This window comes from Phyllostomus hastatus, unplaced genomic scaffold (genome assembly GCF_019186645.2).
Source record: "Phyllostomus hastatus isolate PE091 unplaced genomic scaffold, TTU_PhHast_1.1 phas_scaffold_78, whole genome shotgun sequence".
NCBI lineage: Eukaryota > Metazoa > Chordata > Mammalia > Chiroptera > Phyllostomidae > Phyllostomus > Phyllostomus hastatus.
Genome location: NW_025334041.1, coordinates 71,926,494 through 71,953,532, shown reverse-complemented (window position 1 = coordinate 71,953,532; position 27,039 = coordinate 71,926,494). Strand labels below are relative to the sequence as shown.

Here is a 27,039-nt window from a genome sequence, read left to right as displayed (position 1 = left end):
ACACTGTGCCTCCTCACACAACCAAAATAAGGACAACAATTTAGGAACAAAATAACAACCAGAACTGACAGCAGATTGAACTGTATGGAAATCAGACAATCAAGGAGTTAAAATAGACACATTCATCCAGACCGGTAGGTGGGGCGGAGTTGGGCGACCAGGTGAAAAGGGGTTGCTGCACAAAAAGCAGTGGTACCAGGTGCGCAAGATGAAGCGGGTGGACCCTGGGTGCGCAGGCAGAGGCTGGCAGACCCCAGGCATGGGGTGGCAATGGACAGACCCAGCAAGGCAGTGATTATGAAGTGAGTCACCAGCGGTCCCACATTTGAGTGTAGATAAACCTGGCAAGGCTGGGGAGCAAGACAGATGGCAAAACCCAGGGTCCCAGCACTGGAAAATAAAGCCTCAAGGCACTGACTGGGGACACCTGTGGGGGTTGAGGTGCCGGAAGAGACTCCCAGCCTCACAGGAGAGTTTGTTGGAGAGAACCATGGGGTCCTAGAATGTACACAAGCCCACCCACACAGGACTCAGCACCAGAAAGGCCCAGTTGCTTGGGGCAAGTGGCGCAAGGGAATGAAAGCCGACACAGAGCGAAGCAAGTGCCATTGTTCCCTCTTGGACCCTGCCCCCACATACTGTGTCACAACCCAGCAACTGGGTTGCCCTGCCCTGGTGAACACCTAAGGCTCTGTCCCTCATATGTAACAGGCGCGACAAGACAACAACAAAAAAATGGCCCAAACGAAGAACAGATCAAAGCTCCAGAGCAAATACAACTGAGCAATGAAGAGATAGCCCACCTATCAGATGCACAGTTCAAAGCACTGGTGATCAGGATGCTCACAGAATTGGTTGAATCTGGTCACAAATTAGATGAAAAAATGAAGGCTATGCTAAGTGAAATGAAGGAAAATGCACAGGGAACCAATAGTGATGGGAAGAAAACTGGGACTCACATCAATGCAGTGGACCAGAAGGAAGAAAGAAACAACCAAACAGAAAAGAATGAAGAAACAAGAATTCAAAAAAATGAGGAGAGGCTTTGGAACCTCCAGGACATCTTTAAACATTCCAACATCCAAACAACCAAAAAGAAAACAGAAACAACCCCATTATAGGGGTAATGGAAGAGGAAGAGCAACAAGTGGGAAAGTTATTTGAACAAATAATAAAGGAGAACTTCCTCAAGGAAATAGACTTCCAGGAAGTCCAGGAAGCCTAGAGAGTCCCAAAGAAGGTAGACCCAAGGAGGAACACACCAAGGCACATCATAGTTACATCACCCAAGATTAAAATGAAGCAGAGAATCCTAGAAGCAGCAAGAGATAAGGAGACAGTAACCTACAAAGGAGTTCCCATCAGACTGTGAGTTGATTTCTCAAAAGAGACCTTGCAGGCAAGAAGGGGCTGCAAAGAAGTATTCCAAGTCATGAAAGAGTTGATTTCTCAAAAGAGACCTTGCAGGCAAGAAGGGGCTGCAAAGAAGTATTCCAAGTCATGAAAGGCAAGAACCTATATACAAGAATACTCCATCCAGGAAAGCTTTCATTTAGAATGGAAGGGCAGATAAAGTGCTTCTCAGATAAGGTCAAGTTAAAGGAGTTCATCATCACCAGGCCCTTATTATATGAAATGTTAAAGGGATTTATCTAAGAAAAAGAAGATAAAAAACATGTATAGTAGAAGGACGGCAAACTCATAATTATGAACAACCACACCTAAAAAAAATAAACTAAGGAAATAACTAGAACAGGAACAGAACCACAGAAATGGAGATCACATGGAGGGTTAGCAACAGGGGAGTGGGAAGAGGAGAGAGGGGGAAAGGTATAGAGAATAAGTAGCATATATGGTAGGTAGAAAATAAACAGGGGGAGGGCAAGAATAGTATGGGAAATGTAGAAACTAAAGAACTTATGACACATGGACATGACTAAAGGGGGAATGTGGGTGGGAGAGGGTATGCAGGGTAGAGGGGAGTGAAGGGGGGAAATGAGACAACTGTAATAGCATAATCAATAAAACATATTAAAAAAACAAGACCCATGCATATGCTGCATACAAGAGACCCACTTTAGATGGAAAGACACACACAGACTGACAATAAAGGGATGGAAAAGGATATTTCATGAAAATTGAAATAAAAAAAAGCTCGGGTAGGAATACTTTTATCAGACAAAGTAAGACTTTAAAACACAGGCTATAACAAAAGACAAAGAAGGACATTTTACATACAATAGCTAAGACATGGAAGGAACCTAAGTGTCCAGCAGTAGATGACTGGATATAGATGTGGTACATATGTACAACAGAATATTACACAATCACAAAAAAGAATGAACTCTTGCCATTCGTAACAACATGGATGGACCTGGAGGGTATTATGCTAAGTGAAATAAGTCAGACAAAGACAAATACCACATGGTTTCACTTACATATGGAATAAAAAAAAAGTACATGAACGAACAAAACAGAAAAAACCTCATAGATACAGATGAGAGGGTTGGGCTGATGGGTGAAAAAAGAAAAAGTACAAATTACCAGTTACAAAAACAGTCACAAGGATGTAAAGTATAGCACTTATAATATATATGTACGGTGGCAGATGGATACTAGACTTATCTGGGTAATCACTTCATAAGGCATGTAACTGTCTTAAGCACTACATTGTACATTTAAAACTAATATGATATTGTATGTCAACTGTAATTGAAAAATAAATTAAAGAAAAGAAATAGGAAAAGAAACCAAATAAATCTCATTAACCATCACTCAGAGATAACTACTATTTTTCCGTAGGTGTAGTTTTTACATAAAAGTATGTATTTTCATAACAAGCCTTTTTTCCCTCATAATATATTGTGAACACGTTTCCATGTCAGTAAATATATTCCTATATTATCTATCACAACTATAATACGACATAGTATTCCATTAAACATATATAACATAATTGACTCAACAAATATTCTATTAGGCATTTAGCTTGTTTTGAGCTTTTCAATATTATAAGTAAGGCTACGACAGACATCCTTGAGTTAAATCATTTAGCTCTCCTTACACGCTAAACTCCCAGAAGTCAATCAATCTTCAGGTCAAGGGTTTTTGAGAGCTACTACCAAATTACTTTTCAGAAATTCTATACCAATTTAGCTTCTCAATGCAGTCTGTGACAGCAATGTTTCACCTTTCCACTTTGGAAACTATAGGAATTAAAAAAAATTCTTTATCTGTTTTTAAAAACAGATGGTTATAGATACTGTGCTTATTTTTCAAGAAATAACTGGCATAATCTAAAATTTAAAATGTAGAAGGGAGTTATAGCCTGAAGAAAAAGCTACTAGCTAACTCAGAGAATGCAGGAAGAATGGCCACATAAGGAGACAAGAAAGAGGATGAAAGTCAGGGTCATACCTGCTGTAATTTCAAACAGAATTTTGTCGATTTCCATTTCTGCTGCTTCTTCCATTTCTTCCTGATCATCCATACTTTCAAAAGTGTCCTCTAACATCTCTTCTATGATCCCAGCCTAAACAGAATAAACCATGTTACTTCCAGCTGTTAAACCTGTCCCCAAAAGATACACTTTAAGGCCAGCACCAAGTGAGCTCTAGTGTCTCCAAGTCCAGTCCACCCTTTGAAGGCTAACACACAAGAATGTTGGCCCAGGAAATACTGGATGCTGCCTTCTCTGCAGAAAGGCCAAAGGCCAATGGAAAATGCTCTCTAAATTTAGCACCAAGCTTGGAGGTAGGCTGCTAATGGCTATCAGCAGAGCTTCACAAAGTATAATGGCAGTGTATGGGGAACAGCTTGTTGACAGGTGAGTGTATGCCCCGATCCGTCTTGGCATTTGCCCTAACACTGTAAATATAATCTGTAAATACAGGACGGTAAATATCAAGAGCAGGGTGGGGGCTTCATGGGACCCCAAAAAGGCCTGAAGAGTACTACAGCATGTCCAGGTTATAGCTAAGTAGCACAGGGTTAATCTGGCAGGTCTGGCAAGGATCAGTCAGTTCACCAAAGCCTGACCATCCTCTCCTCAGAGAACTGATAAGGCAGCATTTCTGAACCCAACAAGGTAATGCCTGGACTCTCTACTGGAAGCCCCGTGTCTAGCAGTCTTTGTGCGGGTAGTGTGGCACCACTACACTAGTAGGAAACATAAGAAAGCTGCTCCTTCACACTGGCCAACACAAGCATCCCCTGCAATCTTCCTTGCTTAGCACTGTCCTCCGCTCCCAGATAACTGTATTTGTTTTTAAAGCAAAAGGTTGAAAGAACACCCTACAATGTCAAAAAGGGGGGTGAATGAGTAGGGGGGCAGAAAAAGTAGGAAGGGGCTGAGCAGCTGTGGTGTAGGGCAGAAGGAAAGCACAAGTTCAGGCTTCTTAGAAACTGCTAGAAGAGAAAAATCCTGACTGTTTTGCAACCTACAAGAACTGAGCCGCTTGCTTTGTACCTTGACGTTCCAATGTTTCAACAAGCAGCAGGTCACGTGTGGCAGCTCCAGCTCTGGCTCCCCTGCACTCAGACAGGGCACAGCTCTCACCGAGCATGTGATGGGATCAAATTTAAAACAAGCTTTCTCCTGCCCTGCCGTTCCATTCCCAGAACATTCAAGTGACTTCATGACATGAATCTAGCTAGTACCACATTCTGCCGATTCTCAGACCCATTGCTCCCGACAAAAAGGAACAAACTAATTCACATTCAAGGTCACACAAGTGGAGCCCTCTGGAAGTCATCTTAGTGCTGGAGGCTATGTAAAAGAGGTTATACACTGTCTAAAAGAGCCTACTGGAAACCTGACTGTAATAGCTGTCCACACTATGGAGGAGAAGCTGTCGTTCATTAACTGAATCAGCAACCATTCATCAAATGCCTGCACTGTGCCATCCAACGAAATGATTTTCATGTCCCTGCCCTTGAGAAGCTGGACCTGCATTGGAGGCTTCAGTTTGCACCTGGGGATGCAGCACTGGATGAATTCCATAAATATTTATTACTTACAACACAAAAGCCTTCCTTCAAGTCTGTATTACTTTCAGTATTCAGAAATCATTGGGAAAAATTCCCAGATTCTAAACAAGGTGTTCCCCTCAGATCCTGATGGCTACCTGAGCTAGAATGAGCAGGCATGAATTCATTGCAACTTGGGGGTCGAGACACATCCACAAAACCCTTTTAAAGGACATACCCTCCTGCCTGGTTCCCTCCTACTGCTACTACCCAAGGAGTTCTCATTCCAAAGAGCTGGGTTTTTTATGTTTCTTTTTTTTTCCATCAATTTTCTTCTCCAGTTCTTCTCTCCTATGCCCTAGAGATCCATATATAATTTAAATTCATGAATGAAATTCCCTAGGAAGAAGGAAAACAATTTCTCTCTTTATAAATAACATATAAGAATTTGAGGTATACAATCTTGACTCACAGGACACATGTCTGAAGTATGAATTAGCAGCTGCACAAGGCACCTTCTATTACCATTTACTCTGAGGCAGCTCAGCAATAAGGTCAGACATCTGTGCTCCACCCCCAATCTCTTACCACCAACAGTACTTGTAAGTTACCTGGCAACTTCAGGACTCGATTTCCTACTATGTAAAATGGGGATAAAAATACCTACCTCACAGGGTTGCTGGATGGACTTGATAGGACAAAACGTGTGATGCACCACTGTCTGGCAGTAGGCTCGGCAACACCACCATCTTGAGCCCTGTCCATCAGTATGGTCCTTGCCAGGCCCCAATCCTGGGGATGGCGGGTTATTTATTGCTTTCTATTTGGTTCTCAGTCTCTCCTTTTCTAGTCTAAAACAGGCAGAGGCAAACTACAGCCCACAGGATCAAATTGGTCCACTCGCCGCTTTTGCAAATAAAGGTTTATTGGAACACAGTCACTCTTATTTGTTTACATATTATCTATGGCTTTTACACTACAAAGCAGTGTTGAGTAGTTATACAAAGACATATGGCCCACAAAGTAGAAATTACATTTAACATCTAGCCCCTTACAGAAAAAATTTGCCAAAAGTTTGCTGGCAATGGAGGTAGAAGGACCTCCCATGCCAGCTTCATTAACATTCCCCTGGAGCAGACGGAGAAATGGGCTTTTTTTCTCTCTCCTTACTCACGTCAGGGCTTGTAAACCCCAGCTCCCTGAATCTTAAACCCTTGCTCCCTAGATTCCTCAACCTCCTCCAAAGTTCTGGGTATTTTTACTTCTTCTAAGCACTCTGGCAATCTGACCCAGCCTTAGCCATGCTCAGCTCTGACGGTTTCAACCACTGTTGACAGCTGCTCCTCTGTCCTCAGTGTCTGGCAACAGTAGTCTGTCCATGCCTGCCTAACCCAGTCTTAGACCCTGCCACTTGCTGAAAGTGATGCTTAGTGGTTCAGAATGGGATTCAGGGCTAGTCCCAAGTCACCTTCATCATCTCTTTGGACAGCTCCCGCATGGTGGCCTGGATTTCTGGGATCTTCACTAGACTCTGCATGGCCTTCATCACTTCTGTGCTCTTCTGCAGGGAACCGGCCACACGCAAAACCGCTGAAAGAAAGAGGTAACAGTCAGGACTACCTAACCGAAGGTGATGCAGGATGGAAAGGAGTCAAATTACAAGCCACTCTGATAAAAGGGAAAAGCAGTATGTGGACTCCTAAGGCTATTTATGTGCCTGTGGAATACGTTACTACGCTAGCTGACCTAGAAACAGACTTGCGTAAACTGCGTGCTGCTTTGCTAAAGTTGGTGCAAATTTTCTGAGCCTGCACAAGTGGCTAATGTGGACAGTGACCCGAAGGCCTGCAGCTGACCTTTAGGGAAGGAAGCCAGCTCTGAATGACCATGACACCCAGGTTAAGTCTCACATGAGAAGGACCTTGCCAGGGACAAACTGGAAAACAGGCTTTAGACTACCCAAGTCAGGCTCTTTACAAACCAGCCGACAGACTACAGCTGTTCTGTGATGAACCTATTGCTGGCCCTCAGGAAAAGGAGAGAGGTCCGGGTAAGACACAGTGAGGACACGTGTCAGTGTAACACGGCTGCAGTTCCTTGCTAGGGAAAACTACCTGTATTCTGAGATCATATGCATACATATGTATATATATAAAGTATGATGATTATTTTTTATCTATTCATCTACTGATAGACACGTAGGTTGCTTCCGTATAATGGCTATTATAAATAATACTGCAATGAACATAGGGGTGTCTTTTCAAATTACTGGTTCTGTTTTCTTTGAATAAATACCCACAAGTGGGAATTGTTGGGTTGTACGGCAGCTCTATTTTTAATTTTTTGAGGAATCTAGACACTGTTTATCATAGTGAATGCACAAATTTACATAAGGGTTTGCTTTTTTTCCACCTCCTTACCAGCACTTGTTATTTGTTGATTGTTTTGATAGCCATTCTGACAGGTGTGAGGTGATAGCTTATTAAGTTTTCCTGATGATTAGTTCTGTCGAGCATCTTTACACATGTCTGTTGGCCATCTGTATGTCCTCTTTGCTTCCTCAGGTTGTTTGGCCATTTTTTTTAATTGGATTGTTTTCTTGGTGTTAAGTTGTCCCAGTTCCCTATATTGGATATTAAACCCTTACTGGATGAATCATTTGCTAATATCTTTTCCCATTCTGGTGGCTGTCTTTTCATTTTGTTGATGGTTTCCTTTGCTGTGCAAAGACTTTTTAGTTTGATGTAGTCCCATTTGTTTATTTTTTCTTTTCTTGCCCTTGCCCAAAGAGATGTAAAAGATATTGCTAAGATTGATGTCAGAGATTTTAACTGCCCACATTCTCTTCTAGGAGTGTTAGGTCTTGCAATTAAGTCTTTAACCCATTTTGGGTTTAATATTAGTATGGTTTACAAAATTGGTCCAATTTCATATTTTGCATGTATCTGTCTAACACCACTAATAAAACAGACTGTCTTTACCCCACTGTATATCCTTGCCTCCTTTGTCATAGATTGACTGTAAGCCTGGATTTACTTCTGAGCTCTCTATTCCACGCACTGCACCCATCTACTCTTTATTGCACTCATCTATAGATCTGTTTTTATGCCAGTACCATACTGTTTTGATTATTATAGCTTTTTTTAGTATAGTTTGAAATCAGGGAATGTAGTATCTCCTACTTTGTTCTTTTTCAAAATTTTTTCACCTGTTCGAGGTACTTTGTGGGTCCATATAAATTTTAGGATTAGTTGTTCTAGTTCTGAGAAGAATGGCACTGGTATTCTTATAGGGATTGCACTGAATCTGTATGTTGCTTCAGTTAGTAAGGGAATTTTATCAATATTAATCCTTCCAATCCATGAGCATTGTGTATCTTTCCATTTATTTGTACCCTTTCTTTCTTTAATGTCTTATAGTTTTCAGAGTAAAGGTCTTTTACCTCTTTGGTTAAATTTATTCCTAGGTATATTTTAATGCAATTGTGAGATTATTTTCTTAATTTCTCCTCCTGTTTGTTGTTTGTCTATAAAAATGTGATCGAGTGCTGCATATTCATTTTGCATTCTGCAACTTTACTGAATTCATTTATTAGTTCTAATAGTTCAAACAAAATTTTATTTATTGATTTTTAGAGGCAGAGGAGGGGGAAGGGGAGAGAAAGGGAGAGGGAGAGAGACAGAAAGACAGAGACAGACAGACAGACATCAATTTGTTATTCCACCTAGTTGTGCATTTCTTGGTTGCTTCTTGCAGGTGCCCTGACCAAGGATTGAACCTGCAACCTTGGTATATTGGGGCAATGTTCCTATCAACTGAGCTACCAGGCCAGGGCCTCTAACAGCCTGGACTCTAAACAGATTTTTGGTGGAGTCTTCAGGGTTTTCTATATACAGTATCAGGTAATCTGCAAATAAGAGTTTTACTTCTTCCATTCCCATCTGCGTGCACGCTTGCGCTCCCCGCCCCCCCCGTTTTTTCCTGACTGCTGTGCCGTGCACTTCCAGTACTGTGCTGAATAGAAGAGGTGGTACTGGGCAACCTTTTCCTGATCTTTTTCCTGATCTTAGGAAAAAAGCTTTCAGGTTTTCACCATTGAATATGATATTAACTGTGGGTTTACCACATATAGCCTTTATTATGTTAAAGTATGTTCTTTCTTTATCTACTTTATTGAGTTTTTATCATTAAAAACATTACATTTTATTAAGTGCTTTTTCTCCATCTATACAGATGATCATATCATTTTTATCCTTAATTTTGTTGACTTAATGTATCACATTAATTGATTTATGGATGTTCAACACCCCTCGAATCTCTAGGATAAATTTCACTTGATCTTGGCATACAATTCTTTAAATGTATTGGTGAATCCAGTTTGCTAATATTTTGTTGAGAATTTTTACATCTATGTTCGTTCATCAAGCATATTGACCTGAAATTTTCTTTTTTTGAAATGCCTGTCTGACTTTGGTATCAGGGCAATGCTTGCATCATAGAAAAGTTTGGAAGCATTCCTCCTTCAATTGTTTTGAAGGAGAGGTATTAATTCTTCTTTATTCACCTGTGAAACAGTCTGGTCCTTTTATGTGTTGCGAGTTTTACGATTATTACTTTAATTTTATTACTAGTAATCATGATGTTTAAATACATTGTTTCTTTCAGAATCAGTCATGGAAGGTTATAAGCTTCTAGAAATTTATCCATTTCTTCTAGACTGTTGAATTTGTTGGCATAATTGTTTGCAGTATTCTTTTTTAAATAGATTTTTTGAAGACTTTATTTACTTATTTTTAGAGAGAGAAGAAAGGAAGAGAAACAGCAATCAGCTACCTCTCTCATGCTCCCAACTAGGGGCCTGGCCCACAAGTCAGGCATGGCTAACCCTGACTGGGAATGGAACCAGCAACCTTTCAGTCTGCAGGCTGGCACTCGATCCGCTGAGCCATACCAGCCAGGGCTAATTGTAGTATTCTTTAATAATTCTTTGCATATCTGTGGTGTTGGCTGGAACTTTTCTTTCATTTATGATTTTATTTATTTGAGCTCTTTTTCTTGATGAATATATCTAAAGGTTTGCCAATTTTGCTTATCTTTTCAAAGAACAAACTCTTAGCTCCACCAATCTATTATTTTTCAATTTTTTTCTTTTACTTCTACTCCGATCTTATTTATTTTCTTCTGCCTACTTACTTTGGGGTTGTTTGTTCTTATTTTTCTAGTTCCCTAGGTGTAACATTAGATTATTTGGGAATTTTCCTGTTCCTTGCCATAGGCTTGCATAGCTATGAACTTCCCTCTTAGATCTGTTTTTACGGTATGCCATAAAATTTGAAAAGTTGTGTTTCCACTTTCATTTGTCTCAAGGTAGTTTTTGATTTTCTGTTTGATATTCTCTTTAAATGGTTGTTGAGTAGCAATGGTTGTTTAGTTTCTGTGTGTCTTTTCCCAGTTTTCTTCCTGTACTACATGTTTAGTTTCATGCCATTGTAGTCAGAAAATATGCTTCATATGATTTTAGTCTTCTTGAATTTATTAAGGATATTTTTGCTGACCTGATATATTATCTATCATGGGGAATATTCCATGTGCACATGAAAAAATGTGTATTACACAGGGTTTTTTTCAAATATTTTATTTATTTATTTTTAGAAAGGGGAAAGGAGGGAGAGAGAGAAAGGGAGGAGTATCAATGTGTGGTTGCTTCTCATGTGCCCCCCACTGGGGACCTGGCCCACAACCCGGCATGTGCCCTAACTGGGAATTGAACTGGTGATCCTTTGGTTTGCAGGCCCACATTCAATCCACTGAGATATACCAGCCAGGGCATATTATGCAGGTTTTGAATGACATGTTCTATAAATGTCCATTAAACCAATCGAGTATAGAGTAACATTTAAGGTCATTATTTCCTTACTATTTTTCCTATTCATTGATGTAAGTTGGGTATTAAAATCCCTTGCTATTATTTTATTATTATTGATTTTCCTCCCTTTATGTCTATTAATATATGCCTTATACACTTAGGTCCTCCTATGTTAGATGTGTAAATATTTACGATTTATATCCTCCTCTTAGACTCACCCCTTTATAATTATGTAATGTGTCCTTTTGTCTTTTTTCACATTCTTTGTTTCAAATTCTATTTTGTCTAATACTAGTACTGCTACTCCAGCTTTCCTTGTGTTATTACTTGCATGCATCTTTTTCTATTCCCTCACTTGCAGTCATTTTATTGGTCTTGCAATTTTTTAAAATTTAAATAACTTTTTGTTTTTCAATTACAGTTGACATACAATATTTTAGTAGTTTCAGGTGTACACCTTAGTGATTAGACATATAACTTTCTAAGTGATCACCCTGATAAATCTAGTACCATCTGACACCATACATAATATTTAGAATATTACTGACTATATTACTTACACTGTACTTTACATCCCTATGACTAATCTGTAACAACCAATTTGTACTTCTTAATCCTTTCACCTTTTTCCTCATCTCCCAATCCCCCTTCCATCTGGCAATCATCAAAATGTTCTCTGTACCTATGAGTCTGTGTCTGTTCTGCTTCTTCATTTACTTGGGGCTTTTTAAGATTCATTTGTTGATGTGTATTTACTGGCATTTTATTGTTCATATTTTTTATCTTTTTTCCCTTCTTCTTCTTAAAAAAGACCCTTTAACATTTCACATAATATTGGTTTGGTGGTGATGAATTCCTTTAGTTTTTTCTGGTCTGGGAAGATCTTCTCGTGTCCTTTGGTGCTAAATGATAGATTTGCTGGGTAGGGTAATCTTGGTTGTAGGTCCTGCTTTTCATTACTTTGAATATTTCTTGGCAATCCCTTCTAGTCTGCAAAGTTTCTTTTGAGAAATCAGCTAACAGTCTTATGGGAACTCCCTTGTAGATAACTAATTGTTTTTCTCTTGATACTTTTAAGGTTCTCTCTTTGCATTTAACCTTTGGCATTTTAATTATGACATGTCTTGGTATGGGCCTCTTTGGGTTCATCTTGTTTGGAACTCTCTGCACTTCCTGAACTTGTATGTCTATTTTCTTAACCAGGTCAGGAAAGTTTTGTCATTATTTTTTCAAACAGGCTTTCAATTTCTTGCTGTCCCTCTTCTTCTGGTACCCCCATAATGCAAATGTTGGTATGCTTAAAGCTGTCTCAGAGACTCCTTACGCTATCTTCATTTTTTTTATTTTTGCAGTTATGATAAGAGTGTTTTTTTGCTTACTTATTTTCCAAATTGCTGATTTGATTCTTGGCTTCATGTACTCTACTGTTGATTCTCTGTAAATTATTCTTCATTTCAATTAGTGTATTCTTCATTTCTGACTGGTTTTCTTTTATTATATCCATGTGTCCTTTTTATGTTGTTGAAGCTCTTGCTAAGATCATCTATTCTTCCCCTAAGTTCAATGAGCATCCTTATAACCAGTATTATAGTAGACTGCTTGTCTCTATGTTGTTTAGTTCTTTTCTGGGAGTTTTGTTCTGTTTTTCATTTGGGATGTGTTTCTTTGTCTCTTCATGTTTCTATGTATTAGGCAGAGCTGCTCTTTCCTGGGCTTGGTGGACTGGCCTAATGTAGTAGGTGCCACACTGTAGGGTCCAGTGGCACAGCTATCCTGATCACCCAATCCAGTTGCACACCTCCTACCCCCAATGTGAGCTGTGTACAGCATCCTGTTGTAGCTGAGCCTTGACTATTGTTGGCATCTCACTGGGAGTGGTTTACCCTCAGGGCAATTCTCTGCAAGGACTGGCTGTGACCACCCTCCACCATGAAAGATCAGCTGTGTGGGGGCATGCCTCACTTCAGTGGGGCTCTAGTGCCTGCTGAGTCTGCCCCTTAATTGTGCTGCTGTGGAGGTGATTGGGTGATGTTTCAGTGTGGTCTATAGCTGGCTCTGGGGACTCCTGGGAGGTGTAGGCCAAGATCAGCCACTGTGTGTGCTCTGCCCAGGGGCACCTGGCTTGAGCTACAAAGTGATCTGCAGCTACCACCTATTCATATGGGCTTGGAAGGTTCCAGTAGAGACCAAGATGTAAACCATGGCTGGCTGCTACTTATGCCAGGCCTGGGGCTGCTTGGAAGTACAGTGAAGCTGGAGCCAGATGCTGCTCGAGAGATTTTAGGAAAGTTTGAAGCATGAGGCAAGACAGGCCATTCATATGGAAAAGGCCCTGGAAATAGCACAGGTGGGCCCACAAGTTTGGTGGGTTGGGGTCTCATGGAATTACCAAGGTGGATCTAACAGTGATAGCCAGGTTGCTGGAGACTCAGATATGGCACCTACCTGTGGGCTCTGTGGAGGGAGGTCTTATTGAAGGAATAAAAGCCTCTGCCAGCACTTTTGTCTAGAAGAAAGCAGACTCCTCACCCCCCAATCTCTCACACTGATGCCAGACATTTCTGTTCCTGACATATGCCCTGGTGCCTTTAGAGCTGCTATCTTAGCACTGGAGCTCAGAGTAACTCAGAGTAAGTCTTTGTGTGCAGGTCCCTTTAAGAGGAACTGCCTGAGACATCAGAAGCCCTCTGTCTCACTCAGCCTCAATACTCAACTGTTTCTTACAACCAAAAGTTATAGGGACTTCTCTTCCCAATACTGAAACCCTGGGCTTGGGCGCCTGGTGTGGAGCTGGTACCCTTTGCTCCTCAAGGGGATCTCCACAGCTGAGATATCCCTTCTGAATTTTATCCACCACATGTGCGTGTGAGATCAGCCTGTTCCATGTCTCCGCCCCTCCTACCAGTCTTGATGTCTTCTTTAATTCCCTAGTTGTAGAACTTCTATTCAGCTAGATTTCAGGTGGTTCTGAATGATGGTTGTTCCATAGTTGTAATTTTGATATGGTTATGGGAGGATGCAAGTATTTACCATGTTTACCTATACCACCATCTTGACCAGAAGTCCTGGTCTTGCAATTTGATGTGGGTGTCTTGTAAGCAACATACAGATGAATCATGTTTTTTAACCCCATTCAATCACCTTGTCTTTGTACTGGAGGATTTAGTCCATTTACATTTAATTAATTTACATTTAATTAATTATTGATAAATATGTACTTATTGCTATTTTGCTGTTTTCTGTTTATTTTTTGTACTTCTCCTCTGTTCCTTTCTTCTCTTGGTCTCATCCCTTGTGGTTTGCTGGGGCTTTTTTAGTGGGGTTTTTTGTTCCTTTCTCTTTATTTTTGTGAATCTTTTGTAGGTTTTTGGTTTGTGGTTACCATGAGGTTTATGTACATCATTCTATATCTATAGCAGTCTATTTTAAGCTGATAGGCAATGAAGTTTGAATATATTCTAAACAGACTATATTTTTACTCCTCCCTCCACACTCTGTTTTTGATGTCAGATTTTAGATCTTTTTGTTTTGTGCATCTCCTAAGTATTTACTGTAGTTTCAGTTGATTTTGGTACTTTTATCTTTTGACCTTCATAAAAGCTTTTTAAATGTCTAATTTGCTGTACTTATTTGGCTTTACCTGTGACTTTTTTTTGTTTCTCATACTTTCTTATTTTTAGATATGCCTCTCCTTTTCCACTTAAAGAAGACCCTTTGACACTTCTTGTAAAGCTGGTTTAATGGTACCAAACCTCTTTAGTTTTTGCTTGTCTGGGAAACTTTCTATAACTCTGAATGATAACCTTGTAGGGTAAACTATTCTAGGTTGTGTTCTTCTAGCACTTTAAATATGCCAGTTCCACTCCTTTTTTGGCTTGTAATGTGTTGCTGACAAATGGGCTTATATCCATATGCGGTTTCCTTTATATGTAACTCACTTTCCTCTTACTGACTTCAAAACTGTTTCCTTTCAACTTTTGCCATTTTTAATTACAGTATGTCTTGGTGTGAGTGTCTTTGGCTAATTTTGTTTGAAACTCTCTGTTTCCTAGACCTGAATGTTTTCTTTCCCAGATTAGGAAAATTTTCAGACAAAATTTCTTCAAATAAGGTTTCCATTTCCTTCTCTCTTTCCTGTATGGGATTCCTATAATGTAATTGTTCATGTGCAAATTGTTGTTCCAGGGGTCCTTTATATTATTTCATTTTTAAAAATTGTTTTTCTTTTGGCTGCTCTGATTGGTTGATTTCCACTAGTCTGTCTTCCAGGTGGCAGATTCATTCTTCTCTATTAGCTAATCTGCTGTTGATTCCTTTAATATATTTTTTCATTTAAGTTACCATATTCTTCATCTCTGCTTGGTTCTTTATTATACTTCCTCTTTGCTGAAGTTCTCCCTAAGTTCCTCTATTGGTGAGCATCCTTATGACTTAAATTCCTTATCTGGCAAATAACTTATCTCCATTTCATGAGAGATATTTTTAGGGATTTTTTTTTGTTCCTCTGATATACATTTTTCTGTTCTTTCATTTTATTTGACTTTCTTTGCTTGTTTATATGAATTAGACAAAACTGCTCTCTCTCCAAGTTTTAAAAAAATGGCACTGCATAGATGTGAACTTTGTGTAAGCTGTATGTACCAGGTGGTTGTGGCAGACAGGCTGGAACTGAGTGGATACTTATAATGTCCACGGTGCTGACCTACCAAGGTGGAGTGGCTCCAGGCAAGGAGGCCAGGAGTCTGTAGTAATGGCACTGGTTCTGCCTGCTTCCTTTATGAGGTGCCAAATTGGACTTGAGCAATGTGTTCAGGAACATGCTGTAGCAGCCTTACATGGAGGCCAGGGCACTTGAGTTGAGCTCCTACCCACTCTATCAAGGTGGAGAAGAGTGTATATAATGGCACCATGAACTGGTACCTCTAAACTTTGAGAATTTCAGCAGTTCTCAGAGAGCTTCTGTAGTTCCCCAGCCTTCTCTAGATGGTCTTTCTCTTGTTGGTCATACAGAAAGCGGTCCTGTGTAGAAACAACCTCTGTGTAGGCCATGTGTGCTGTGTTTCATTGGCAGGGTGGTTGGAGCTGGGTGGAGAGGCCAGGTGCATGTGGTGACACCCTGTTTATGCTGCTTGCTCCTTTTGTCCAGAGGTGAAATGGGGTGTAGGTAGTGTGGTTGGCAACATGCTATGGCCATCTTGCAGGTAAACAAAAGCACCCAGATATAGCTCCCGCCCAACCTATCAAGGTGGAGAGATGTAAAGAATGATGCTCACCAGCATCTCCAATCCCAGAGAGTTCTTGAAGATTCCAGAGAGTTCCTGCAGTTTCCTCTATTCTGTCTTTCTCTCATTTGTTGTTCAGAAGCTCTTCAATTAGCACTTGGTGGTCTCTCAGGAGTAACTGCTCTTTATACAGATGTATATTTCAGTGTGCTTGTGGGAGAGGGTGAATTCAGCATCCTCTTATGCCTTCATCATCTTGGATCTCTTCAGAAATGGATTTTTAAAAGGCCAAAATAAATGTATGTTGTATACTAGAAACTCAAAACAAAAAAGGTCCGTATATAGAGATAAATAAAACACAGGACTAAAATGTATTTTCTATGTTCCACAGGAAGAAAGCAGGTGTGCCAAATAAGAAATTGTTTTATAACAAAAGAATTACCTCTTCAATAGAATGAGAAGACAAGCCATAAGCTGGAAGAAAGTATTTGCAAGAGATATCTGATAAAAGACTGTCATCCAAGATACACAAAGAACTCTTAAGATTCAACAATAAATGCAATTAAAAAATGAGCAAAAGTCATAAACAGACACCTCATCAAAAAAGATATCCAGCCCTGGCTGGTGTGGCTCAGTGGATTGAGTATCGGCCTGTGAACCAAAGGGTTGCTGGTTTGATTCCCAGTCAGGGCACGTGCCTGGGTTGCAGGCCAGGTCCCCAGTAGGGGGTGCATGGGAGGCAACCACACACTGATGGTTCTCTCCCCTTCTTTCCTCCTCCCTTCCCCCCTCTCTAAAAATAAATAAATAAAATCTTAAAAAAAAAAAAAAAGAAAAGCTAAATAGAGACTTGGCTTCATAACTCACTGATGCAAAGATAAACAACTATTTTGAAAAGAAGTGATAGCAATAATGAAAAAAAAGCAACAAAAACAAAAAGCTTTCTCCACCTATAACAGGCTCTTCTGGGAATTACAGTTAAATTTTTAAAAATCAGAAAAGAAAATTAAAATAAATATTAAAAGTGGCATAGACAGCAAAAATGCAGCTCCTTGGTAGCAAGGGGCCAGAGGAGCAACACATTCACAAACTACACTGGATTTTAAAAGCCATCTTAAACATGGCAATTACAAACACAATGAATACAATTTTAAGTAAATATGGAATCTTACAATGACATTTCACAATTATGACAAGTGAAACCTTGGAGAAGTGGTATTAAAAACCTTTGAGTTTCAAAAGTGAGTATCTTTAGAGAGAATAAGATATTTCTTCCTCATAACAAAGAAACAGTTAAATGATAAATGACATATAAGGAAATATCCAACACATAATATATAAACAAGAAAGATAAAAGAGTGTATAAACATTCTGTAATATGGGTAACTCAAGCCAATGGCCATAAAAGGGAATCACTGACCATGAGCATTTGGAAAATTTTCAAAATTTAAAGTCAAGTTTACCTATAATTTATATACTACAACTTGAAAAACTAATTTGAAGCAATTTACACAAAAGCTCAAAAGTTGGAGTCAATGAAGGCCCAAGTTTCTCAACAATACCAATACTGATGTTTTGGGCTGGATAATTCTTTGTTGTAGGTGGCTGTTCATGTATTCTAGGATGTTTAGAGCATCCTTGGCTTCTCCCCACTCCATGCCAGTAACTACATTCCTCCTTCCCCAGTTCTGACAACCAAAAATGTCTCCAAATCTGCCAAATGTCCTTCAAAAGGCAAAACTGCTGCTGATTGGGAATCACTGACCTAAGCTGGAAGAGCCACTGAAACCAGAATGAAAATTACAGTATGCCTATGTAGCTTTTAAGTTAAAAATACTAAAATATTATTAAAAATGTGTTTTCATTCAACAAATTAGTTTAAATTTCACAAATGTGATATTTCAACTCAAAGATACATACTTTGTAAACTTACTTTTAAGTATTACAATTAAGTATTCCAATCAAAGCACAAAATGAAATAATGAAATGAAACAAAGCCAAAGAAGGAAACCACAACAAGGTACCTAGGGAGAGGGACTGCCCAGCTTGGGCCTCCCTGACTGCCTTCCTTGTCCCCTAGACACTGCCACCACTGCTCAAGGGCTTAGAGCGCCTATTCTGTCTGTCACCAGGACCCCACCATGGCTGAGCATGTAGGGGTCCACCCCACGGCTGCCCCACCTTTTTTTTCAATTGTGGCAGAACATGTATAACAAAATTTAATGTTTTAACCAGTTTTAAATGTACAGTTCAGTGGCACTAAGTACATTCACATTGCTGTGCACCCATCATCACTATCTATCTCCAGGACTTTTCTCTAACTTCCTAAACTGGAATTCTGTACCATTAACTCTTGAGTATCTTCCCTGCTCCTCCCCACTCCTAATGCCACCATTCTACTTTCTGTCTTTATGAATCTGACTGTTTTAGGTACCTCAAAGGAGTGGAATCATACAGTATTTGTCCTTTTGTGACAGGTGTATTTCACTGAGTATGCCTTCAAAGTTCATCCATTTGTAACGTGTCAGATTTTCCTTCCTTTTTGGTGAAGTAACATTCCATTGGGTGTATACATCACATTTTGCTTATCCATCCATCCTTCAGTGGACACTGGGGTTGCTTTACCTTTTGCCCATTGTGAATAATGCTACTAGGGAACATGGGTGCAAAATTATTTGTATGAATCCTCACTTTCAATTCTTTTGAGTATATACCCAAAACAGCAATCGCAGGATCATATGGTAATTTTACTTCCTGTCCCACCTTTGAACCTTTCTCTTAACTTTCTCCCCTCAATCAAAACATACTCATCATCTGTTTTATTCTGTGAGAAGCTGCTGTCAGAGAGCTATCACCTGGAAAGCATCTAATCATGATAATGTATTAATAGCTGACAAGGCTTAACATATTACCCCTCCCAGAGACACCTGCATTTTAATAGAGGAACATCTTAAGGAAAAGGAATGACTGCATTAAATGGTGGCTTATCAAAGCACCAACAGGTGAGGGGTGGAGGGTGGGATAAGGCACATCCAAAGCAAGGCCTCTCAGTAACTCGCATTATACTATTTCTAGTTTTCTCTTTTCTTACTTCCTAAATGTAGACTCCTCCCTCTTGCCTGTGCCAGGGTCTATCCTGAGTTACCTTCTCTGCTGTATTTAACTTGCCAACAAGCAACACTGTATTATAAACCCTCTCAACAACCTTCCCTGAGGGCTCCCCCAACCAGACAGTGTCTTTGGTGCTGGGGAAGCCAGGTGATCCTCTTTTGGTGAATCTGGACAGCCCCAAATAGAATCTCCTTTCTCTCTTAGGTCTGTTCCTCTCCCTAGGTTTCCAGTGTCTTTTAATGGCTCTGTAGTCTTTCCATGCTCAAGGGTTTGGAGCATCTCAAGCTTGTTTATACCTTCACCAAGTCCCAGTTACTCTGCATCCAAGAACAGTTCTTCCTCTTGTCCTCTCTTCCACTCCATCCCATTAGACTGACCTATTCAGGCTCTATCCATAACCTCCCAGGTCCCACTGCCCCCATCTTGCTGCATCAGTCCATCCCTGCATCTGCAGTCCATGCTTACCATGTGCCAAGGCTCTCCAATGCCTATGAAATGTAGTTACAATTCCTTAGCTTAACTCTCAAAACTCTGACTCCAAATTACCTTTCCAGCTTCACCTCCCACTGCTCCCCTTAATGTACTCATGTCAAACCGAATCAAGTGCTGCTGGCTGAACACAGTTTGAAATATTCACATGAGCTTTTGTGCACCCTAGTTCCTCTGCTAAGGGGCCTCCCTGATTCTCTCCCAAATGCTTTTCCTCTGAACTCCCGCTGCATTTTATCTGCACCATCGCCACAGCACATCTCAATTTGAACTTGTTTCTAAGAACCCTTGCTTTTAACAGCTGTAAAATCTGTCTTCTTCACTCCCCTGCTCATCCTCACTGGCCATCAACCTGAGAGCTGGTGTACCCATCTCCCAGACCTTCTTCCTACAGTGTTTGGAGTGCACTGTTCTTTATGGCCCCATGACCATTACACATGCTGGTGCTCTACTTGGAATATCCCCTCAACACATACACTTAATTGCTCATCCACTTTCAGATTTCACCCTTGCCTATAAGGACCCATCTTTGACTGCATTTCCCTTTTACAGTTTCCTAGTGCTTATCACAATTTACAATTCTAAATATACATTTATTTGAATTTTTTATTTTTATGAACTTTACCCAATTATTTGCTTTTTACTCTATAGCTACAAAGCAACAACTATGCCTGTAATGTTCACTATTCTATCTCCAGTGCCAACCAATGTATATGGCACATAATAGGTGCTAAAAGAAATGGATTTATTAAATGTATTTGCATTTTGCTCTTTGTAGTTTAGTCTATTCGCTGAGGAGACTGTAGAAGGTTCTTATGAGGCCTATACTTAATCCAGCCTCCCACATTCACCCTGGTCTCTTCCCTTCCTTTCTCTCTTTCTTGCTTAAAAAAGAAGAGAGGTAGGAAAGGAGATGGTGGGGAGACAGAGCTCTGAGAACCAATGCAAGGAACAAAAAAATTTCAAAAACATACTATCAGTAAGGGACAATACTGCATTCATGAAATAAGAATGGAATTTTTTTAAAGGAACTATCAGAGAACTCTTTCCTGGAAATAAAAATTAAGATGGCCAAAATAAAGAATTCAAGAGAACAAATGGATATAGAGTTGAGGAAATTTCTCAGAAAATAGAAAGCAAAGACTAAATTGATGATGACAGTAATAATATTTAGAACCTACAGTATATAGCAATTACCATGTATCAGGCACTGGATTGAGCCTCACAACTACCCGAGGAAGGTACTATTATTAGTCTCCAAAACACAAAATAGGAAAGTTAACAAATTAAATGATCAAACTGAAAGACCAAAGAATAGAAGGGTTAGAACCCTTGTCTTTTAGAAATCCATGTGAAACATTTACTGACACTGTATGCTGCCTTGGCTCCCCAGAGGAAAATACAGGGAGTAACTGGGGATGTATATGAAGTAAGAAAAGAACAGAAAAGAAGTTCTGGAACAGAGAGCCTTACAGGACTTTCTTTTACTGTTGTTCTATTACAATTGTCCCGATTTCCCCTGTTGCTCTGCCCTGCCCTGCCCTTCCTTCCCACCTTCCACAGTCAACCCCCACCCTGTTGTTCATGTCCACGGGTCATTTATACTTGTTCTTTTTTAAAAAATATATTTTACTGATTATGCTATTACAGTTGTCTCATTCCCCCCCACCCTTTATTCCCCTCTGGCCTGTGTACCCCCTCCTACCCATATCCCTGCCCCCCCCCATTTAGTTCATGTCCATGGGTCATACATATAAGTTCTTTGGTTGCTACATTTCCTATACTATTCTTAACCTCCCCCTCTCTATTTTCTACCTACCATTTATGCTGCTTATTTTCTGTACCTTTTCCCCTCTCTCCCCACCCACTCCCCCTCTGATATCCCTCCATGTGATCTCCATTTCTGTGATTCTGTTCCTGTTCTAGTTGTTTGCTTTTTGTTTTTTTGTTTTAGGTACGGTTGTTAATAATTGTGAGTTTGTTGTCATTTTACTGTTCACAGTTTTTTATCTTCTTTTTCTTAGATAAGTCCCTTTAAGATTTCATATAATAAGGGCTTGGTGATGATGAACTCCTTTAACTTGACCTTATCTGAGAAGCACTTTATCTGCCCTTCCATTCTAAATAATAGCTGTGCTGAACAGAGCACTCTTGGATGACGGTTTTTGCCTTTTATGACTTCGAATACTTCTTTCCTGCCCCTTTTTGCCTGCAAGGTTTCTTTTGAAAAATCAGTTGAAGGTCTTATGGGCACTCCTTTGTAGCTAAGTGTCTCATTTTAAGATTCTCTCTTTATTTTTCATCTTGGTTAATTTAATTATGATGTGCCTTTGTGTGTTCCTCCTTGGGTCCACCTTCTTTGGGACTCTGAGCTTCCTGGACTTCCTGGGAGTCTATTTCCTTTGCCAGATCGGTGAAGTTCTCCTTCATTATGTTTTCAAGTAAGTTTTCAATGTGTTGCTCTTCCTCTTCTCCTTCTGGCACCCCTACAATTTGGATGTTGGAAAGTTTAAAGATGTCCTGGAGGTTTCTAAGCCTCTCCTCAATTTTTTGAATTCTTGTTTCTTCTGTTCTGGTTGAATGTTTCTTTCTTCTGATCCACACCAGTGATTTAAGTCCCGGTTTCCTTCCCATTGCCGTTGGTTCCCTGTACATTTTCCTTTATTTCACTTAGCATAGCCTTCATTTTTTCCTCTAATTTGCAACCATATTCAACCAATTCTGTGAGCATCCTGATTAACAGTATTTTGAACTGTGTATCTGATCGGTTGGTTATCTCTTTGTTGCTTAGTTATATTTTTTCTGGAGCTTTGATCTGTTCTTACATTTGGGTATTATTATTATTATTATTATTATTATTTCTCAGTGAGCCTATTATGTAGTAAGGGGTGGAGCCTTAGGTGTTCACTAGGGCAGGACAACCCACGATGCTATGTTGTGACACTGTCTGTAGGGGAGGGGGTTGAGAGGGAACAATGCAGCTCGCTCCTCTCTCTGCTGGTTTTCAGTCACTTCCCCAGCTACCCACAAGCAAATTTGGCCCTTCTGGTCCCGATTCCCGGGTGGGTGGGTTTGTGTACATTCTAGGGCCCTGTGGGTCTCTCCAACGAACTCTCCTGTGAGGCTGGGAGTTTCTCCCACTGCTGCCTCAACCCCCACAGGTGTTTTCAGAAGTTTGAGGCTTTATTTCCCTGCACTGGAACCCTGGGTTGCACAGTCTGTCTCGCTCCTGAGTTGTTCCTCCTGGTTTACCTGCACATGAATGTGGGACTGCCCGCTCTGCCAGCCGCTGCCCTGCCTGCCCTGGTCCTCCAGCCACTGCCTCGCCAGATCTGCCAGCCATCCGCCAGCCACCACTTTACTGCGAGTCCTCTCTGCCTGTCTCTGCCCCGCCTACTGGTCTGTATGAATGTTTCTTCTTTAACTGCTTGGTTGTCAGACTTCCAGACAGTTTGATTTTCTGTCAGTCCTGGTTGTTTTTTGTTTTTAAATTTGTTGTTCTTCTTTTGGTTGTGTGAGGAGGCACAGTGTGTCTACCTACGCCTCCATCTTGGTGGGAAGTCCTATACTTGTTCTTTAGCTAAGCCCTTCCCCTTCTTTCCTAACATTTAAAGATCCAAAGGTAAGCCCTGGCTGGCATAGCTCAGTGGATTGAGCATGGGCTATGAACCAAAGTGTCGCAGGTTCAATTCCCAGTCAGGGTACATGCCTGGGTTGCAGGCCATGACCCCCAGCAACCACACATTGATGTTTCTCTCTCTTTCTTTCTCCCTCTTCCCTCTCTAAAAATAAATTAAAAAAAAAGCTTAAAAAAAAGCTTTAAAGACCCAAAGGTAGGTATTTTACTTTTCAGTTATAATAAAGCCACAAAATAATATATATTTGAAACAACATTATATATTGTTACAAAGGTATATTTAAAGGATAACAGGTTCTTGCCTTATGTGCAGTACATAGAGAGCTTTTGTTATGTTTACTACTGAAAGTACGTGTTATGGGAGAAAAGATTTTTTTCATGTAAATTGATGATTATTTGTGAGCTATAATTGCTTGAAAAGGTTTTTTGGAATCAGAACAAAGGGAGAAAAGGTGAACAGAAGAGAGTGATCAAGTTCACTAGCTCCCAAAGGAATGTTAAAATAACATTAACACTTCTCAAAACTTAAGAAGTCTGATGATATCAAAAGATAAGGGCCCTGGCTGGTGTGGCTCAGTGGATTGAGTGCTAGCCTGAGAACCAAAGGGTCACCAGTTTGATTCCCATTCAGGGCACATGCCTGAGGTGCAAGCCAGGTCCCCAGTAGGGGGCGTATGAGAAGCAACCACACATTGATGTTTCTCTTCCTCTCTTTTGCCTTCCCTTCCCCTCTCTCTAAAAATAAATAAATAAAATATTTTTTAAAAAAAGAAGGAAAAAAGAACTCTCACCTGCTGCTGGTGGAAATATAAATTAATAAAACCTCTTTGGAGAGCCATTTTACACTTCTAGAATAATTTAAATCCAGCTATTCCACTTCTGAGTATATAACTGTCCTGAAGGAACCATTACACATGTGCAACAGCGAACAGACATTCAGAGCAGCACTGTTACTATTAGCAAAAACTGAAAATAGCCTAAACGTCCATCAATGGGGGAAAGAAAAATGAGATGATATATCCATGTGATAGAATACCATCCACTAGTTAAAATGTATATTTATCATAATGAGTGTATTTCAAAAGTATAATGATAAATGAGAAAAAGGCACAGAACAGTATGTATAGTGTAATGCCATTTATACAAATTTTAAGATTTGTGATATTGGTTTCCTCTGGGGATTGAGAGAGAAGGGGATGGAACTGGGGATGGAACATATTAAAGGAGCTTCAAGTTTAGTAAAAATGTTTTATTTATTTTATAATATAAAAATTGAGGTAAATATAACAAAATATCAAATTGTATTGGTTCTGGGTGATAGGTACATAAGCATCTACTGTATTATCCTATGTACTTTTATCTCTGCAATTGGAGGCAAAAAGAGACTGTGTATACAGTGATTTATTCATGTAGGCAAAAAAAGCAGAAATAAGCAATGTTTTCTGATGTTGATTTAGTAAAGAAAATAGTGAAAATTTAGTAAGTTTCTCATGGTCAACTGACCATGCATGCATCTTTTCAGTATGCTGCACAAAAAACAGAGAATAAAAACAATAGGGGACGAACAAGAAACTTTCAAAGCTGGCTGTAAAATGTCAGAGTATTTACTTAAGCTTTCAAAATGACAGATAAGATTAAACTATTTCTTCATGGTACTGAATACTTGGCTTGTTGAAAAGGCTTATAGCTAAGTGATATGTCCAGTATTTAAAGAGCCTAAATACATTACTCTAGGGCTGAAATAATAGTTTCTTTTAAAGTTAAGAAGATGTGATACAGTTTGTCATATTTTTACTCTTTCCTAATGCATGATTATTTTCTTCAGTATCTGGAGAAAGAAACTGATAATATATTAATTATTACACATATTTGAAAACCATATCCAAGTGTTAAATGAAAACTGAACATAAAGCAATACCTTCACAACTAAATACAACCAAATAATGGATTAGGTACTAACTTGGCACCAGCTTTTAAATTGAAACATTTAGTCTTCTAACTGAATGTAGTGTCTGACAGAGTTGAAAATACTCTTCAGTGAAAAATTTCTCCATAATTTCTGAGTGCATATTCAGCCTAAATTTATGGTAGTCACTTGCTGCCATTCTCAACAACTGTAATTCTGAATTAGGACTACTTCATTTAACAGAAATTAACAAAGAACAGAAACCAACTGGATATAAAATTTAACCTATGACTCAACTCTCAAGTCACTCTGTAACTGTTCAAATGAGGAAATACATTCTAACTTTTAAATCAAGCAGCTTTATGTATAGATTTTGCCATTATTTCAACAACAAGGGCAAAAGAAAATAAATAATAAAATAATGATAGTAATATTTTGCATTTTGTATAATACCCAAAGTAAGATGGTAAAAAAAAAAAATCAGAGCCAAGACTGTTCTTCCTATTCATGAAACCAGTACTGATAATAGCAAGAGCATCTGTATTAATTAGGTGGCTGTAAGATAATGGCCATCTTACCCAGCTGGTTCTTCATGCCCATGAGCACAGAGTTCATGTGAGCTTTGGATGCATAGAGCTTGCTTACAGCCTTCCTTGACCTGATCATCTCCTTGGCCAGAACCACACAGACATCTTTCTGACCCTTCTTGGCAGCATCTTTCACAGACCGTTTCACTTTTTCTTCTTCTCTTTGAATATCTAGTTTAAAGCACAACACAAAACATCAAAAAATTAAGGGCAAATCAGGAGATGTACTGGTACTCAAATCTGTTCTTAGTGCGATCTAAATATGTCTGTTAAATACGAAAACAGGTGGGAAGGAGGATATCCACAATTTTTGTTCTTTACAGGTAAAACATTAGAAATAAAAATATATCTTATTATACTAAGACAAAATTTCAAAACTGCTTTGGCAGACTCTTCCTAATGTTTGTTTTTATTGGTACTAAGGAACTTTAACTCTGCAAAATGCATTCCAGAGCTTGCTCTAATAATCAGTAAGTAGTATTGCCACAATTGTGGGAGCACAATCTCTGTAGTCACTAATGACTTATAAAAACGTGCAACTTAAGGAATACCGAGCTTATTAAAAATATCATAACAGCATCAAGTAGTGTTAAGATATGTATATGTGTTTTATGAACCATCAAGATTATTTTTATACCATCTTAACCATTTTAAGTACTCAGTTCAGTGGTATCAAGTATATTAGTACTTTTGTGACCCATCACATCCACCCCCATCCACCTCCAGTTTTAAACTGAAACTCAAACCCATTTAACAATAACTCCCCATTTCCTCCTTCCACCAGCCCATGGCAACCACTTTTCTACTTTCTGTCATTATGAATTTGACTATTCTAGATACCTTATATAAGAGGAATCATACAATATTTATTTTTTTATATGAGACTGGCTTATTTCATTTAGTATAATGCCCTCAATGTTCATCCACATTACAGCACACATCAGTTTCCTTCTTAAGACTAAATAATATTCCATTGCATGTATATACCAAATTTTGTCTATCCATTCATCTATCATTGGCCACCTGGGTTGTTTCTAACTCTTAGCTACTGTGTATATGTGCTGCCAAAGTGAGCACCTTAGTTAATGTGAATAATGCTGTTATAAATTTGAGCATATAAATATCTTTTTGAGACCTTGATTTCAAATCTTTTGTGTATATGTTTATTTCACCATGGACTGGGTGGCTTAAACAACATAAATTTATTTCTCATAGTTCTGGAGGCTAGGAAGTCTAAGATCAAGGTACCCAAA

The 27,039-nt window shown here is 39.4% G+C and overlaps 1 protein-coding gene across 3 annotated transcripts in view; it reads right to left on the bottom strand.

Moving 5' to 3' along the window:
* LOC123811973 (charged multivesicular body protein 3) overlaps positions 1-27,039 on the bottom strand; it is a 101,820-nt gene that overhangs the window by 7,309 nt on the left and 67,472 nt on the right. For all 3 annotated transcript variants that reach the window (XM_045828533.1, XM_045828531.1, XM_045828532.1), the window contains 3 exons: positions 25,778-25,957; positions 6,437-6,558; positions 3,418-3,532 (listed from right to left, as the gene is read on the bottom strand). In XM_045828533.1, coding sequence (XP_045684489.1) covers positions 3,418-3,532; positions 6,437-6,558; positions 25,778-25,957 — 417 coding nt within the window. The remainder of the gene's footprint in view (positions 1-3,417; positions 3,533-6,436; positions 6,559-25,777; positions 25,958-27,039) is intronic.